Below are 15,005 nucleotides of genomic sequence, written 5' to 3' on the forward strand. Positions count from 1 at the left end.
CCAGACCTGCTGAAACAGAATCTGCATATTAACAAGTTTCCCAGGTGATTCACATGCACATTTCAAGTTTGAGTAGCATTGCTCCACGGGACAAATGAACTAGAGTCTCCAGACAAGTAGTAAGGAAAAAAATGAGACAGATGGGAGCCTATATAGATGAAAAGATGTTTGGAGGCATATCAGTTATTTGCAAGTAGAGAACTAATTTGTGTTTGATTCAAACAAAGAAATCTTATAATTATTAAATAATTATATCTTGGATTTCTTTTGAAATAATCTGGGTGGTAGAGAGAGGAAAGTAGGTAGGGATGTAGATGAAATAAACTTGCTACAACATGCTGATTTTTGAAGCTGTAATAAGTATGAGTATTTTGGTCACCTGATGCAAACACCCAACTCATTCAAAAAGTCCCTGATGCTGGAAAAGATTGAGGGCAGAAGAAGAGGACGTCAAAGGATGAGATGGCTGGATGGTACCACCCGATACAACGGACATGAACTTGGGCAAACTCCGGGAGATGGTGAGGGACAGGGAGGCCTGGCATGTTACAGTCCATGGGGTGGAAAAGAGCTGGATATGGCTTGGCGATTGAACAACAATATGTACAAGGTTTATTATTTTGTAATAAAATATTAAGATTTTTCCTATAATAGTTTAAAAGGGGGAGTTCACTAAAATGGCTGCAATCAAAAAGGTAATAACAGGTACTGGCAAAGATATGGAAAAAGTTAGAACCCTCGTACATTGCTTATGAGACTATAAAATAGTGTAACTGCTTTGGAAAATAGTCCGACAGTTCTTCAGAAGGTTAAACAAGGTGTTAATATATAATCTAGCAGTTCCAAAATAGAAAGCCCAGAGATAAATCCATGCACCTATGGACACCTTACCTTTGACAAAGGAGGCAAGAATATACAATGGAGAAAAGACAACCTCTTTAACAAGTGGTGCTGGGAAAGCTGGTCAACCACTTGTAAAAGAATGAAACTAGAACACTTTCTAACACCATACACAAAAATAAACTCAAAATGGATTAAAGATCTAAATGTAAGACCAGAAACTATAAAACTCCTAGAGGAGAACACAGGCAAAACACTCTCCGACATAAATCACAGCAGGATCCTCTATGACCCACCTCCCAGAATGTTGGAAATCAAAGCAAAAATAAACAAATGGAACCTAATGAAACTTAAAAGCTTTTGCACAACAAAGGAAACTATAAGCAAGGTGAAAAGACAGCCTTCAGAATGGGAGAAAATAATAGCAAATGAAGAAACAGACAAAGGATTAATCTCAAAAATACACAAGCAACTCCTGCAGCTCAATTCCAGAAAAATAAATGACCCAATCAAAAAATGGGCCAAAGATCTAAACAGACATTTCTCCAAAGAAAACATACAGATGGCTAACAAACACATGAAAAGATGCTCAACATCACTCATTATCAGAGAAATGCAAATCAAAACCTCAGTGAGGTACCATTACACGCCAGTCAGAATGGCTGCTATCCAAAAAACAAATAAATAAATAAATAAATAAAAATAAAAAATAAAAAAAATAAAAAAAAAAAGAATGGCTGCTATCCAAAAGTCTACAAGCAATAAATGCTGGAGAGGGTGCGGAGAAAAGGGAACCCTCTTACACTGTTGGTGGGAATGCAAACTAGTACAGCCACTATGGAGAACAGTGTGGGGATTCCTTAAAAAGTGGAAATAAAACTGCCATATGACCCAGCAATCCCACTGCTGGGCATACACACTGAGGAAACCAGATCGGAAAGAGACACATGTACCCCAGTGTTCATTGCAGCACTGTTTATAATAGCCAGGACATGGAATCAACCTAGATGTCCATCAGCAGACAAATGGATAAAAAAGCTGAGGTACATACACACCATGGAATATTACTCAGCCATTAAGAATACATTTGAATCAGTTCTAATGAGGTGGATGAAACTGGAGCCCATTATACAGGGTGAAGTAAGCCAGAAAGAAAAACACCAATATAGTATACTAACGCATATATATGGAATTTAGAAAAATGGTAACGATAACCCTGTATGCAAGACAGCAAGAGAGACACATGTGTTGAACAGTCTTTTGGATTCTGTGGGAGAGGGAGAGCGCGGGATGATATGGGAGAATGGCATTGAAACATGCAAATTATCATATGTGAAATAAATCACCAGTCCAGGTTTGATGCATGATACAGGATGCTTGGGGCTGGTGCACTGGGATGACCCAGAGGGATGGGATGGGGAGGGGGTTTCAGGATGGGGAACACATGTACACCCATGGCGGGTTCAAGTCAGTGTATGGCAAAACCAATACAATGTTGTAAAGTAAAATAAATAAATTAATTTAAAAAAATAATAATCTAGCAGTTCCGTGCCTAGGTATATACTCACAAGAAATGAAAACATATATTCATTTAAAAACTTGTACAAGGATTTCCGTGATGGTCCAGGGACTAAGACTCTGTGCTCCCAGTGCAGGGAGCCTGGATTCAACCCCTGGTCAGGGAACCAGATCCCACATGCTGCAACTAAGATGACCAAGACCCAGTGCAGCCAAATAAATAAATATTACCCAAAAAAAGAAAAACTTGTACATGAATGTTCATGGCAGCATTTTTATAATAGCCAAAAAGTAGAAACAACCCAGCTGTCTTTCAACTGATGAATGGATATGTTCATAAATATAAGATATTTATGATATATATCATAAATATAAGATATATAATATAAGATATTCATAAATGGAGTACTGTACAATAATAAAAGGAAATAAAGTACTGATACATGCTACAACATGGATGAACCTTGAAAACATGCTAAGTGAAAGAAGCCAGTCACAAACAACTACATATTTTATAATTCCATTTATAGAAAATGTCCAGAATAAGAAAAGTTAGATGGAAAATAAATTTGTGGTTGCCAGAGGTTGGGGAGAGATTTGTGAAGACATGAGCATCTTACATTCCCATGACTGCTGATGGGTTGTCAGGAAATTAGGAGGGGGGAGGGTGATGAAAATGTTCTAAAATAGATTGTGGTGATGGTTGTACAACCCTGTGAATACACTGAAACCCATGAAATTCTACACTTTTAAGTGGGTGAATTGTGTGATATGTGAATAATATCTCAGTAAAGCTGTTACTAAAAAAAGGAGAGCATTATACCAGTCTCCAATCTGGACTGGATACCCAGTCTCCAGTCTTCACCCAGCATTATCAGAATCATTGGGAGGGAAGTTGTCTAGGCGATTCTAATGTGCAACCAAGACTGGGAACCCCTGTAGTAGGAAGTTTTCTGTCAAGGATTGTTAGAAGAGAGAGGCAAGATTATCTGTTTGAAATGATAGCCTGGAGGGGAGGCCAGGGATGGCATCGTAGCTGACCATTCTGATGAAAAGAGACCAAAATCTACAGCGGGGAGTCCTCTGGGTGCACATCACCTATGAGTAGCACTTGGTACCAGTAGTGGTACTTGGTACAGCGGGAATAAGCATGAGAAGCCCTTTGATTCTCCAGTGAGTGTGTTCAGGACTGGGCTTCCTCAGTGACACCCGCAGGCTCTCGGGTCACTCTGCTGCCGGTGGTGTCTCTGTGAGCACAGACTTTGTCAGCGGGATTTTGAGGTATTAAACCCTAATCCAAAAGCAGCAATCTAAATAACTTAATCCCCCTAGGTTCCTTTCCTCCAGAAAGTGTTCTGGATATTAGTGAGACTCTATAATTATTTTTTGGTCTCCATTGTCACATTACTCAAGTGAGTAGATGTAAAGCCAGCTGTACTATTCTCATTTCCCTTCAGAATATTTATTAGTCATGTGTTAGACTGGGCAGCAGAGAGGGAATTTGAAGATGCAGTTTACATGATGTTTGGCTTTTGGAGAGAATCTTTGGAGAACCGGCCTTGAATTCTGGTTTTACTGCCCTTTGCAGGTTATTGATTGCCCTGGACTTTAGTTTCCTTAATGAATGAAGCTTGAACTAGGTTACTCCTGAAGCTTCTGAAATTTTGTGGTTCACTACATCTGTCTGTACAGAGGCTATAAATATAGTGTGCTGGTTGAGTTTGTGCTCTGGAGCTTGGTGACCTGGCTCCGCTGTTTCCTGGCTTTGTGATTTTGAATAAGTTGGTTAACCTCTTTGCACTTTGGTTCCCCCATCTGGAAAATGGTGATTGAGAATAATACCCACCTCACAGTTTTCTTTACTGTAAAATATTTGGAGCAGTCTAGCCTGTGATTTTATTGATATGCTATCAGTTTATCCTATATAGGTCCCTCACTCTAATTTAGGCGTGATCAGAACTCTTACTGAAAAATGCAGTGTTGTGTCTATTATACCAGGTGGTAGATGTTTTTGGAAAGATATAAAGCAACCATACAAAAGTATTTGGGCAGCGTATAAGATGTTTTATACCAAAAATACTCTTTAATATTTTAGGAAGTACATTAGATGTCCTAATTCTTTTTTTCTCCCTGCCCCGTACCCTCATATAGATCAGTTCTCCTTGGGTCTCGGGGACTTGACATATCCCACATCTCGCAGCGATTGGAGAGTCTGAGTGCAGCCACCACTTTCGAGCCTCTGGAGCCCGTGAAGGATACAGACATTCAGGTAAGCGATGCCAGGCACCTGGACTGGTCCAGTGAAGCCCTGAACGTGCAACCCAGGCTGAAGGCCCTGACCCTTTGTTCACCAGCTGGTTTAGTAATTCCATACTTCTTTGTTAATTTTCTTCTTCAAATATTAAGAGAATGAGAGGCTCAGCTTTGGAGGAACATTGGATTATTTTCAGAGTGCTCTGCAAGACTGAATTTAAGGAAGCAGTTCCGACCTGCATTTTTTAAATTATTGTAATTACGAGCACAGATTTGTCTTCCTTCTTTGGGCTTAGTCCAAGGCACAGAGACATTAGTTGTAAGTTTCTCTTGCTTTCTTTGCTGGATCTCAAATAATTTTACTATTCATCTTCCATATTTCTTTTCTGCATCTTGCTTGTATGCATTGGCAAAGAGCTGGGAAAAACTTAAGTACTATTTACTGAAACCCACTTATCGATTTCTAGGAAGTATTTGGCTCCATTAGTGGCACCAGGAAATGGCCTAATAGAGCACTCCAGTCTCATTTAACCTAGCATGCCACTGGCACAATTGATTGCTATTTTAATCTAATCAGAAACTAGTGGCTGTGTGAGTGTGTGTCCAAAATTGTTAAGCAAAAATCTTGTGATCCATTTAGTTTTGAGGAATTGGAACACTGATTTGTGTTAGAGTGAAGGGGTAGTGGGATACCATTTTTGTCATTGATTTACCTTTGAGATAAAAGGATGCAGGTCCTACAGAGGCAAATCCTAGTACAAATGGATCTATTATTATTTGGACTCAATTTGAAACACTTCACCCCACCATCCTTCTTAAGAACTGTTTTAATCCATCTAATGGCCACAATGCTACTGCATTTATTCCACTTCAGAAACCTAAAACCCTAGACTTTGAGTTGAGAGTTGAATAACTACAGATGTTTATTATTTCTGTGTTATTGATATGTTCCCAGACTATGAAATTCAGTTTTTCCCAGTTTTATATGCTAAATTATATTTGCCTCTCACCTAACAGATGCTTTCTTATTTCCATGTAATCTTAAAATGGCATGTATAATTGCCTCTTTTTTTTTTTAAGTTTTAACTGTTCCTCTCCCCACCTTCTATTTTGCTTGATGCCCTGTAAACAAATATTGGGGGTGGCCTAAAAGATCATTTGGGTTTTCCCATACCATCCTATGGAAATGCACAAATGAGATTTTTGGCCTACCCAAAACTTACAACAGGATGAAGGTGGGTGAACGGGATAGAGTTCAAGTAATTTGAATAATCACCATGTGTTTAGGGGAGTATCCCTAATAGTGTGGAAAGAGATGGCACTTACTGAAAGGTTGTTATCTGAGTTGTTTTTAATGTTTAAGATGCCAAATAAGTTGTTTATTTTAAAAACTGCTTTTTTTAAATTTTCTTTGGCGTATTTGTAATACATATTTGGAATACCCAGCAATGTTTAGTGAGGCACTTCATGAATTACCTTTGATGTGTTACATTGTTTACTTTGAGGGATTAATGACAGGTTTACAAATGTCAAAAGTTAGAATAAAAAAAAGTGAGAATAACTTTCTACTTTATGCATGAACATTGTCCTTCAACAGCCCCTTTAGGTGGCTTCCTAGCAGTGCATGCTTGGTCACAGCAGAAAGTTTCTTAATTTGGAATGAGCATGGCTAAGAGTTTTGGTCCTGCCGCTGCCGCGAAACCTCTGAACTTTGAGAGGAAGGATGCTTCCATTTCAGAATTTAACCTCTCAGTTGAGCTGTTCTGAAATATTTTTAAAAATGTGAGTTGGCTGCTCCAAGATAAGTTTTGATTATTTGGGAATTGATGATCTAGACCTGCAGTAAAGATCTAAGACTAACCACTGAGCGACTTCACTTTCACTTTTCACTTTCATGTATTGGAGAAGGAAATGGCAACCCACTCCAGTGTTCTTGCCTGGAGAATCCCAGGGAGGAGGAGCCTGGTGGGCTGCCGTCTATGGGGTCGCACAGAGTCGGACACGACTGAAGCGACTTAGCAGCAGCAGCAGCAGTTTCAAAATAAAATCCTCTGTTGACTTCATCTTCTTGCCAGCAAAGCCTTAAAGAAGAAAATGTAACTTTCAAAGGACTGAGTCTTTGGCCTAATTTGAGATGGCTCTAGTGGTGATAGAGATTTGAAGCCTTAAGTTGTATTGTGTGGCTCAGTTGACCTGTGCCCTAACTTGTGCACGACGCAGGATCATGTCCTTGCCTGGTTTCCTGTGTGGTAATCAGATACAGGGGCCAAGCCAGCTTCCCCCTTCACAGGAGTGAGCCTCCTTTTAATCCTTCTCTTCATGTATTGATTGTCCAGGAAGAGTTAATTTGGACATTTTCTGTTTGAGAAACCAGATACACTTTTTGATGCACACTTTCTTCTCACTTATTTTTCTTACCAGCTTTATTGAAATAATGATTCACATAATATCAGTTTTTGTATATGAATGTCATGTTTTTGTATATGAATGTCATGTTTTCCAACTATGCAGTTCTGAGATAAGAACACACCCTAATCTCACGTACTGAGTATCAGTCAGTGAATTTATTATGTCAGTTTATAAATTCATAAAAGGAAATGCTGAAGGAGCCTTTGGTAGATTCTGCTCAAGACTTTGTATTGTCCAATGTTTGCGTTACTTATAAGCTTGAAAAGGCATTTTCCCATGAATAGATTGTCCTTTTCTGTTTGGTAAACATTGATTGTATTTCCTTCTCTTTCTAATGGAGCTTGAAATTAATACAAGTTTTTTGTTGTTTATCATAATTAGTGATCTTGGCATGCATTGAGAATGCATTTTTAAATTGTTGTGGCCAGCAAAGGTAGCATATTTAAATAAGCCCACTTAAATATATGTTTAAATGATACTAGTGGAATTTTTTAAAATGTTTATTGATTTAATTTTTGGAAATGTTCATAAAGAAGGCCTACACATTTGCTGTAATAGAGATGAAGAGCAATAATTGTTAACAGGACGTGGTACTAAAGCAACTACTGCTCTGTTCTGAGTGACATTGTTGTGCTTGCAAGTACGGTTCCTCTCGCAGAGATCCTCTTGCTCACTTCTATCTTTGGAAAAAAAATATTGAGGGTAGACTGCACATTTTTACTGTGGTCTGAACAGACCTAATGTACCATGGATGATATGTATTATATAGTAATAAAGTGCACAGTTATACAGTTCAGTTGTATTCTGGGCTTTTTCACTAGATTACATGTATTTTTCAAGAAAGCTGTGTAGAAATAACCTGGGCCGGCCATAAAAATGGGAGCTGCAGTTTCTTGGCATTAGGCTGCAATATTTCCAAATGGCATTAGACCAAAATATAATAATATTATTGCGAAACTTACTTAGATTCCTATGGCTGCCATAACAAATTACCACAAACTTAGTGGCCTAAAACATTAGAAATTCATTCTCTCGCTGTTCTGGAGCTCAGAACTTTGCAATCAGGCTGTTGGCAGAGCCGTCAGAAGGCACTCAGGGAGACTCCTTCCTCTTCTAGCTTCTGGCGGCTCGGGACGTTCCTTGATCTGTGGCAGCACAGGTGCGGTCTGCCTCCATCTTCATGGGTTTTCTTTTTTTCCTCGTGTGTGTCAAGTCCACTTCTGTCTTCTAAGAACACCAGCCATTGGATTTAGGGTGATGATCTCAGCTAGAGATCCTTAACGTAATTACATTTGCAGAGACCCCCATTTCCAAATAGGATCACATTCACTGGTACCAGGAGTTTGGACTTAGACATAGCTACTTTAACCCACTGTGCTAACAGTGCCAGAAAACGTAAAGCTGTAAATTAACTGAAATGAAACATTCACTATTTCACAGCTGGATGGAGTGTCAGGATAAGGCATCTATTGCTAGTTGTTCCAGGGACTGCAAGCCTCAATCAAGTATCTGATCTCATCTTCAGCTCTCTTTCAGGTCTTTGAAAGGTGAGGCTGACTACTAGAAACAACCTGATTTTTTAAAATAGCTTTAAGTACGTTAGTTTTCAGGGTAAGGACAGATAGCATTAAATTTAGGAGGGGAGGGAGTATTGAGGATGAGAAAGAGGTTTCTACTTCAGCTAACCAGGTTACCAAACCGTTTTGTTTTCCTTCTATGCTTTTGGCCTTTGCTCACCACCTTGCTTTAGTGTGGAGTAGCACCTCTGAAAATGTCTGACACTCTTAAGGCCTTCCTTAGATGCCACCTCTTTCATAGTCTCAGATCTTTCTTCCCATGGCCTTCAAATATAGCATGTTGGCTTTACTGCTTAGGAAGAAAAAAACCTTTCTGAATGGTCCCCCACAAAGTAAACAGCAACCTAGATTATGTTATTGGAATTGACTTAGCAGCCAGTTTAAATCTTGATAAATGAAAATATAGCCCCTTCATTACACAAAAAACCCTATACAGAACTAAAGATCTTCATAATCTGCTCAATTTCCAGATGGAAATCTGTCCTGTATAAGTAAAGAGAAAAAAGATTTTTAAAAAGAGAGTAAAATAGCTGTAAGAAAATGAGTCAGGGAAACTGATGTGTCACATATAAAACTAATGGTGCAATAATTGATTTGTTAAAAACTTGTTCTGCTTACCACACTGTATCTATAGTAAAATATTCATTATGTCCTTCCTTTTTCTGTCCTTGGAAATGTAGAGTTATGCTCAAACCACTGTTAGCTTATCTTGTAAATAACCAGAAGAAGCTAAATGGCTTTGGTTAAGTATAAAACAAATCACTGGTGGTATAATCCCATATCACCTAAATTGTTATTTTCGAGGTTTATCTTTTAATTTTATACTTCAGAATTAAGGTACTGCTGATTAAAATGCAGCTATATATAACAGCTAAGAGGAAAAGTGGTTGAGTGCTATTAATAATTGAGTGTTTGTAGTACTGGCAAGTTGTTGGTAGGGAATTGGTTCCAGAAATCGTATGGCAGTTTGTTGACAAGAGGGTCAGACTTGCCTAGAATGATTAGTATGCTAATAGCAGTTCTTCAGGATTAGTACTGGCAAAATATTAATACTGAGGGGAGAATGCAGTAAGCTTTCCCTAGCTTGAATTAGTTGAGGGAAGGTACATTCTGAATGGATGAACAGTATCTTCAGTCAGTCAGTTCAGGCGCTCAGTCATGTCCGACTCTTTCCGACCCCATGGACTGCAGCACACCAGCCTTCCCTGTCCATCACCAGCTCCCAAAGCCTGCTCAAACTCATGTCCATTGAGTCGGTGATGCCATCTAACCATCTCATCCTCTGTCATCCCCTTCTCCTCCTGCCTTCAATCTTTCTCAGCATCAGGGTCTTTTCCAGTGAGTCAGTTCTTCACATGAGGTGGCCAAAGTATTGGAGTTTCAGCTTCAGCATCAGTCCTTCCAGTGAATATTCAGAACTGATTTCCTTTAGGATGGACTGGTTTGATCTCCTTGCTGTCTGAGGGACTCTCAAGAGTCTTCTCCAACTCTGCAGTTTTAAAGTATCAATTCTTTGGCACTCAGCTTTCTTTATAGTCCAACTCTCACATCCATACATGACTACTGGAAAAACCGTAGCTTTAACTAGACGGACGTTTGTCGGCAAAGTGATGTCTCTGCTTTTTAATATGCTGTCTAGGTTGGTCATAGCTTTTCTTCCAAGGAGCAAGCATCTTTTAATTTCATGGCTGCATTCACCATCTGCAATGATCTTGGAGCCCCCCAAAATAAAGTCTGCCACTTTTTCCATTGTTTCTCCGTCTATTTGCCATGAAGTGATGGTGCTGGATTCCATGATTTTAGTTTTCTGAATGTTGAGTTTTAAGCCAACTTTTTCACTCTCCTCTTTCATTTTCATCAAGAGGCTCTTTAGTTCTTCACTTTCTGCCATAAGGGTGGTGTCATCTGCTTATTTGAGGTTATTGATATTTCTCCTGGCATCTTGATTCCAGCTTGTGCTTCATCCAGCCCGGCATTTCACATGATGTACTCTGCATATAAGTTAAATAAGCAGGGTGACAGTATACAACCTTGACATACTCCTTTCCCATTTTGGAACCAGTCTGTTGTTCCATGTTCAGTTCTAACTGTTGCTTCTTGACCTTCATACAGATTTCTCAGGAGGCAGGTAAGGTGGTCTTATATCCCCACCTCTAAGAATTTTCCACAGTTTGCTGTGATCCACACAGTCAAAGGCTTTGGCATAGTCAATAAAGCAGAAGTAGATGTTTTTCTGGAACTCTGTTGCTTTTTCAGTGACCCAGCGGATGTTGGCAATTTGATCTCTCATTCCTCTGACTTTTCTGAATCCACCTTGAACATCTGGAATTTCATGGTTCATATACTGTTGAAGCCTGGCTTGGAGAATTTTGAGCATTATTTTGCTAGCTTGTGAGATGAGTGCAATTGTATGGTAGTTGGAGTGTTCTTTGGCATTGCCTTTCTTTGGGATTGGAATGAAAACTGACCTTTTCCAGTTCTGTGGCCACTGCTGAGTTTTCCAAATTTGCTGGCATATTGAGTGCAGCACTTTCACAGCATCATCTTTCAGGATTTGAAATAGCTCAACTGGAATTTCATCACCTCCACTAGCTTTGTTCGTAGTGATGCTTTCTAAGGCCTACTTGACTTCACATTCCAGGATGTCTGGCTCTAGGTGAGTGATCATACCATTGTGGTTATCTGGGTCATGAAGATCTTTTTTGTATTATAGTTCTGTGTATTCTTGCCACTTCTTCTTAATATCTTCTGCTTCTGTTAAGTCCATACCATAACCTTCTGTTAGGTCCATGCCCATCTTTGCATGAAATGTTTCCTTGGTATCACTGATTTTCTTGAAGAGATCTCTAGTCTTTCCCAATTCTATTGTTTTCCTCTCTTTCTTTGCATTGATCACTGAGGAAGGTTTTCTTATTTCTCCTTGCTATTCTTTGGAACTCCGCATTCAAATGGGTATACCTTTCCTTTTCTCCTTTGCCCTTTGCTTTTCTTTCCTCAGCTATATTTAAGGCCTCCTGAGATAACCATCGGAGAAGGCAATGGTACCCCACTCCAGTACTCTTGCCTGGAAAATCCCATGGATGGAGGAGCCTGATAGGCCGCAGTCCATGGGATCGCTAAGAGTCGGACACGACTGAGCGACTTCACTTTCATTTTTCACATTCATGCATTGGAGAAGGAAATGGCAACCCACTCCAGTATTCTTGCCTGGAGAATCCCAGGGACGGGGCATCCTGGTGGGCTGCTGTCTGTGGGGTCGCACAGAGTCGGACACAACTGAAGTGACTTAGCAGACAACCGTTTTGCCTTTTTGCATTTCTTTTTCTTGGGGATGGTCTTGATCACTGCCTCATGTACAATGTCACAATATCATGAACCTCCTTCCATAGTTCCTCAGGCACTCTATCAGATCTAATCTCTTGAATCTGTTTGTCACTTTCACTGTAAGGGATTTGATTTAGGTCATACTTGAATGGTCTAGTGATTTTCCCTACTTTCTTCAATTTAAGTTTGAATTTTGCAATAAGGAGTTCATGATCTGAGCCACAGTCAGCTCCCAGTCTTGTTTTTGTTGTCTGTATAGAGCTTCTCCGTCTTTGGCTGCAAAGAATATAATCAGGGTGATTTCGGTATTGACCATCTGGTGATGTCCTTGTGTCAAGTCGTCTTTTGTGTTGTTGGAAGAGGGTGTTTGCTATGACCAGTGCTTTCTCTTGGCAAAACTCTGTTAGCCTTTGGGCTGCTTCATTGTTTACTCCAAGGCCAAATTTGCCTGTTACTCCAGGAATTTTCTTGACTTCCTTTAGGTCTGGAATTATTTTTAAAGAAATGTAAATCATTGTCATTTGCATCGTTTCTAGAGATTGAAACTGCTAAGTGTGTGTACCAAGGAGAGGTCTTACCGAAACTGCTTTAGTAAATTAAGGAAGAGATGAGGTTCTTTCATAAGAGTTGCATCTGTTTGCAGACTGAAATTTGTATAACAATTCTGAGAAATGGTTTAAAGTAGGCAAAACATACCTACCTGCCTTATTGTTTCTGCTCTTAAATATACTTGAGCAGTCTTTTCTACACATAATGGTGATCTTGCCCAAATTGGATGATTCAGAATTTTGAATTGATGGACTCTGAGACTTTGCTCTTAAATGTTTTCACATAATATTAATATAAAAATGTAAGAGACCATTGCATGGAATCTGACAGTGTGAAGATATTTATTTAGTTAAGCATTTGTGTTTATTAACCTCCTTTGTTATATTCCTCTTGCTCCTAAGAGAATCAGTGGGAAGTTCAAGCTAACCTTTCTTTTGAATTTTTAGAGGACTTTAATGGATATTTGAATCTTGCCCTTTCCACCTTATAACAATTCTCTGTCCTGGACTTGAAACAACCTATAGGTAATACTCTTGGATTCACTAGCAAATGAATCCAATTCCCACTGGATCCAAAGCCTGTTAGTAGAGAGTGAAACTCTTTCCTAGAAATAATACCAGGTATATTTTAGGCTATGATTCAGTTGTAGGGGCTGAGGTGCATGTGGATCAGGTGCGTCTCTCCCTGTGTTCTTGTTCAAGGCAGTAGCCCTGCTAGACTTTGTCTCTCGTGTAAACACTGCAGCGCCCACATCACCCCCACTTAATGAGCATATTTGCTGTTCCTTGTCATTAAACCCTGACCTGGAATAAATCTCAGAGCTGGTAAAAGCCACTAAACATGTAAAAAGGCAAAAATAGTGTCTTTGCAGAGGCAGGTTAATATGCCATCCTGTTTTGTGTTTATAATGAGGTGGGCTAATGCAGATTGCTGTGGTAAATACTGAAATGACTTAATTTTCCTGCCTGTTTGTGATAAGGGGAAAGGTAGATATTGTGGTCTGGTGGCAAAGTATGCAATTATGTTAAAGTGTCCTGTAAATGCAATTAAAAATGGTAATAAAAATGGGTGTTAGAGGCATCATCTGTGGAAAATGTGAAAAACTGCTTTTATGTTAGCCAGGGATATAAGATTTCAGCCTTTTTACTTATCCATTCACACTTACTCCTGAATGCAGGGCTTTCAGAACAAACAAGTAAATGGATGCTGAATGCATTCTGAGCAGGCAGGAAATGACAGGCTTTTTTGTCTTCTTAGAGGTTTCTTATATCCTGTAGTGAGCAGAGGAATATCAATTACCAACTTAAAGAAGAAAGAAGTTGGAATGGTTCTGTAAGAGTATTTTGGAAGAAGCCCATGGCTAAAATATTTATCTACCAATTTAATAGAGCACTTCAAGTGTTGGCCAGGCGGTGCCTTTGAACTGGAATTGAGTCATCCCTCCCTCTTTACCAGCTTCTCTTAACCTGCCGATACCTATTGATGCCCGAACTCTGGAGATGATATATTGTCAACTTCGGTCTGGTATCTTTAAATTGCTTGGTTTCAGAAACTAGAAATGGGCTGAACTGTTTGATTTAAATGGGGGTTAAAACCTAGTCAGATATTGAACACACTTACTGTAGACCAGTCTGTCATTCTCAGATGGCGGATCTTGACCCCGGGCGCCACTCGGATCTGCTTTCCACAGCGCCGGGTGATCTCTTATTTCCGTTTCGGAATGTTCAATCCAAGGCTTTCCAGGCCGGCAGTGTGATCTGGCTCCTTCCATTGGTGGTGGTGGCAAAATGTGGCTCCCTGGTCATCAGACTGCCGGCCCGGGTTCTCCCTGTCTCCACTGAAATCCCACATCCTGTGAAGGAACTGAGAGGGCTTCAGAAGGAGAGCCCCATGGTTTTGCTTCTGTTTGTTGGCGGGGACCAGGAAAAGAGGCGGGGAGGGAGGGTGGGCATCATCCTCTGCTGACAAGACCTGTGCTTAGAATTTCTTTTGCTGCAGAGCTCTCAGAACCAGTGTGTATTGCTTTTTTTTTTTTTTTTTTTTTTTTTGAGCATTTTCCGGTCTCACAAATGGTTGGCTTCCATCTTGCACTTCAGATGTGGAGAGGTTGGGTGAGTCCCCCACTCTCCTGGTCTGCGACACTAACGATCGGCAGCAGCACACGTGCTGCTTTAATTATCTTGGAGGACAGAAAGGCGAGTCCCTGCTTCTCACCGTGGAGTGGCTGTGAGGCTGAGATGCCATCAGCAGAATCCTGCCTGTGCTTTTCAGAAAGCCGCAGCACTGGAAGCACTGCGGCAGAATCGGCTGAGCAGGGCTGGGTGTGACACAGCTTCCAAGAAACTGTACGAAAAAGCCTCTTGTCTTATAAGACACATTTACAACTAGCCCCAACCATTCATTTAGTTTATAACACAAAGGGGAGGATTAGGTCAGCAGAATGTAAGTGGGAGTATGGATCCACTGGCTGATTTTTATTATTGCTACCTGATTTGATTTATTTCTTTGAATGGCACAAGTGCAAGGATATGGGGC

General features: G+C 40.0%; 1 protein-coding gene across 1 annotated transcript in view; it reads left to right on the top strand.

Annotated features, from left to right (window-relative positions):
* Nucleotides 1-15,005, top strand: part of NUP93 (nucleoporin 93) — a 105,421-nt gene that overhangs the window by 24,367 nt on the left and 66,049 nt on the right. Inside the window, exon 3 of the mRNA XM_043898530.1 lies at nucleotides 4,510-4,627. Within this exon, the coding sequence (XP_043754465.1) occupies nucleotides 4,510-4,627 (118 nt within the window). The remainder of the gene's footprint in view (nucleotides 1-4,509; nucleotides 4,628-15,005) is intronic.

The sequence above is a fragment of the Cervus elaphus genome, chromosome 4, assembly GCF_910594005.1.
Source record: "Cervus elaphus chromosome 4, mCerEla1.1, whole genome shotgun sequence".
Lineage (NCBI taxonomy): Eukaryota > Metazoa > Chordata > Mammalia > Artiodactyla > Cervidae > Cervus > Cervus elaphus.